Source organism: Myotis davidii, unplaced genomic scaffold, assembly GCF_000327345.1.
Source record: "Myotis davidii unplaced genomic scaffold, ASM32734v1 scaffold169, whole genome shotgun sequence".
Classification (NCBI taxonomy): domain Eukaryota; kingdom Metazoa; phylum Chordata; class Mammalia; order Chiroptera; family Vespertilionidae; genus Myotis; species Myotis davidii.
In genome coordinates this window covers 2,580,615-2,584,323 of record NW_006383005.1, presented here as the reverse complement: position 1 = coordinate 2,584,323, position 3,709 = coordinate 2,580,615, and the positions used below count along the sequence as shown (strand labels likewise).

General features: G+C 56.3%; 1 protein-coding gene across 1 annotated transcript in view; it reads right to left on the bottom strand.

The window, feature by feature from the left end:
* The window catches only part of PDE2A (phosphodiesterase 2A), a 70,781-nt gene that overhangs the window by 16,502 nt on the left and 50,570 nt on the right, over nucleotides 1–3,709 (bottom strand). The window contains exons 10-14 of the mRNA XM_015557478.1: nucleotides 3,533–3,585; nucleotides 3,266–3,340; nucleotides 3,127–3,168; nucleotides 2,486–2,554; nucleotides 2,094–2,224 (exon numbers count right to left, since the gene is read on the bottom strand). Coding sequence (XP_015412964.1) covers nucleotides 2,094–2,224; nucleotides 2,486–2,554; nucleotides 3,127–3,168; nucleotides 3,266–3,340; nucleotides 3,533–3,585 — 370 coding nt within the window. The remainder of the gene's footprint in view (nucleotides 1–2,093; nucleotides 2,225–2,485; nucleotides 2,555–3,126; nucleotides 3,169–3,265; nucleotides 3,341–3,532; nucleotides 3,586–3,709) is intronic.

Sequence of the window (3,709 nt, the reverse complement as noted above, 5' to 3'; positions counted from 1 at the left end):
CCATTTCTCCACTTTTCCATCCCTCCAGGAAGCCCACTCAGAGATCAGCAACTAAGCATCACTCCCCTCCACTGGGGCTGCTCACTGCACAGGTGGCTTGGGGCAGCTTCTCCCTCAGACGAGAGGGCCCCTGGGGAGGCTCTAATTCTCCTCAGAACTAAATGTGTTTTCCTCCTCAGGCTATTGCTTCTTGAAGCACGACCATGTCTCCCTCTGCTGACTTTAGATTTACCCAAACTGAGGCTGGGTCAGAGCTGGGTGTTCTCCTGCTCCTCCCTGGAGGCCCCTCCAGGCTCAGGATGGGGGTGGCATTGCCCTGTTTTGTCCAACTCTAGTCACTGCCCTACTCTTCCAGGACTTTGGGTGCTTCTCCGCTTCAGCCACACTAAAATCCTTATCATTCTGAGAAAAACCCCAGTTCCTTCACACCTTCATGCTATTCCCGACACTATTCCCTCTGCCTAGAATCCCTATCCCACCATCCTCCCTCTAAGCCCTGAAAATAAACTTTTAGTTTTGAAGGCAGGGACCATAACTATATCACCCCATGTTCAAGGCAGAGGCTGGTACAGGGGAGATGTTTGGGAAGTGTTTGCTACAAAGTCTTAACTGTGCTCTACCTCTGCCCTGGCCACCAGCCCCACCACACTCCCTGCTGAAGGAATTCTGGAACCCCTGTTCTCTGAGGTGCAGGCAGCGTCCCTGCAGTCAGGCTTTGAGCAGAACCCCATCTCAGCTCGTGCAATCATTTAGCAATCACTCCCTGAAATATGTGGAACCCAGAGGTGGCCCTGTCCCTGCCCTGGGCCTCGGGGCTGCACCAAGGCCCCATCTCATTTACCATCTGATACCACCCCTTCTCTAGGTGTAGGGCCATCTCAGAACCCAGTCCCACAACCAGCAGCCAGAGTCCATAGCCCCTGCTGGACTCCCTCTCCCTCTGCACTCCTCTCCCTAAAGCCTTTATCTGGTCAGCACACAGCTGGACACAGTAGGTGCTCAGCATGTGCTTATCAATGGCATACATTCTCCCACTACTAGGATGCCCACCTGTACCAAATGACACAGGTCCCACATCCTCCTGCTGTCCCCGCCCCCCGCCCCCCGCGTCCACCTAACTGCCTGGAGTTCCATGTTAGAAGTCCTGCTACACAGGCCCATGACTCCCAGGTCTCTGCCCACTCCTGCAGACCCCATCCCTGGGCTTCTGACTCTCCACTTCCTGCAGGAGCCGCGGCCTGTTTGCTTAAGCCCCAGGGGCCAAGCATCTTGTCAGCATCTCTCTGTATCCTGGAATCAGCCCTCTGCTTGTATGCCTTAGCCCAAACTATAGACCTGCTGGACCAAGTGGGGCAGCATTCATACCCTGAACCTACTCCCAGGACAGACATAGCTAATCAATCACACGACTAAGAACCAGTCTCAACACAATACTTCAGGCAGCTACTGCCAATCAGCAAGCTGGTATAGGACATGAAATCTATGGTACCACTCTTAGATCCAAAATCTGATCTCAGTTCCTGAGATATTCCTCCTAACCAAGCCTGTTTACCTGCCTCTGTGTCCTGCCCACCATTCCGTTTTGTGTGATTCTTATAGCTGCCCTGTCAGTGCCTATAAAGACCCTCAGGTTCGCCTGCCCCCCAAGCCTGTATTCCCTTTAGCCATTGCCCACTGTGCCAGTGATGCTTTGTGGGTTCCAGAGAGCCCACCATCCCAGAGCTCACTACCTCTCCATCAGGGAATTCCCAGCAGAAATGCCAACAGGGGATGGCAAATGGGGAAGGAGGCCAATACCCCAATAGTGGATAATTCCAACTGCAGGAAGTGGGCAAAAAAAGCGGGAGCTCACTTGGACCTCAACATGATTTTAAATAAGCTGAAATGGGTGACGGAGAGTCAACAATTACCTGTGCCTCAGCCGTAGCAGAAGCAAGAGCCTAGCACTCTCACAAACCTGAGGTCTCTTACACCAACAAACCATTCACTCCACACTGCTGGAATAGTACCCCCTTCCAGCTCTGTTACCCCAGTAGAACCCTGTCCAGGCTCTCAGCTCACCTCCTGATCCACCTCCCCCCACCCTGACTCACAAGTCTCCTCCGAGCTTGTTGAAGGCACAGGCCAGGGCCACCACCTGGTCCGTGGCCCGACTGATGACAGGGACACAGAGCATGGTCTGCAGCTCACAGCCCAACATGCTTTGCAGCTGCCGCACATCCTCCTGCAAAGGTGAGGTGAGTCAGGGCAGGGGAGGAGGGAGAGAGTATGTTTCCTTCCCCCAGCCCAGCACCATCTGCAACAGGCGGCTCTCAGGGACTCCTGCAGGTGGGAAGTGCTATGGTGGGGGGTGGACTGGGAGGAAGTCCCTGGGTCTTGTCGCCAGCCTTCCTAGGCTGACATGACTCAGCGACCCTGGCCATGGCGGCTGGACATGGTCCTCTCCCTTTGCCTCCTCCCCTGGTCCAGTCAGGCCATGGCTTACTGTGGTGAGATCTTTCAGCTGGATACACTCCTTGTCTTCCACCACCTGGCCCAGGCGTCCCATTGTCAACTGTGCAGGGAGGAGAGGCTGAGTCAGGGCCCACCCTGGCCTGAGGTCAGGCCATCTCAGACCCCAACCCTCCTCCCCAAAGTCTGGGAGATTCAAGGACCTTTTCAGTCAGTCCAAATGGGGAATGGAGTCAACAATGGGGGCGGGGGGCTTCATCTTACAGACATGGAAATGGAGGGGTCAAGAAGTGAAATTAGTGCTGGGGGGGGGGGGGGGGGGGGGAGTGTTCAGCTCCTGACCAGAACGCCCTATGGAAGATGGAGGGTCTCCCCTGACTAAGAGAGAAAAAGCAGACTCCAAGATTCTCATTGATCGCGACAGATTCTAAGAGAACCAAAACCCAGAAACACCCCAACTGCGGCAAACTGGTCCCAAGTAAACTGTTCTGTAGATTGCATGCGATTTCTCCTGTGGATCCTGATCAAGAAAGGCTGTGAGCGCTCATAACATTTCTAAGTAGACCCCAAGATCCAGGTAATTCCATCCGAATCCAAGAGATTCTGGCAGATCCCAGTCTCTCGGTGCAAATCCCAAGTACGCCACGTTTGCCTTAACTGCTCCTGCAGACTCACCGGGAAGCTGATCTCTTCCTCCAGCACTTTATCTCCGATGACCTGCGGGGCAGAGGGGCGGCGACCCATTAAAAGATCAGCGGGGTGTTTCTCCTCGGAGACGCGGTCCCTCTCCCGTCCCCGTGGACCTGGCCCTCACCTTACAGGAGAGCTGGAGATTGTCCTCGGACACCAGCAGGAGGCAGCAGTGGGACGCCTGGGTCTCCTGCTGCAGCTGGAAGGCAAGCACCCAGCGAGGGGCTGACCGCGGGGCTGGGCCGCCCACTCCCCACCCTCTCGCCCTCGAGGCTCCTCGGGTGGGTGGGAAAGAAGCGAGGGTCGGGACGTGGAAATCCCAACTGAGAGGGAGAAGAGCTCCAGACACGTCGGTCCCTGGGGGGGCAGGGGGCGGGGCGTAGGGACTCACGTATTGGAGGACTTTGAGCTGCAGGGAAGAGGCGTCCAGATCATAGAGTTCCCCTGCAAAGGCGGGGCGCGGGTCAGAGGTCAGAGGGTCCTTAGACAGCCCCACCCCCAGCCCCAACCTGGCGGTCCAGCCCGTAGATCTCCCCTCCGACAGCTACTCCGCGCGCCCCCGGCCTCC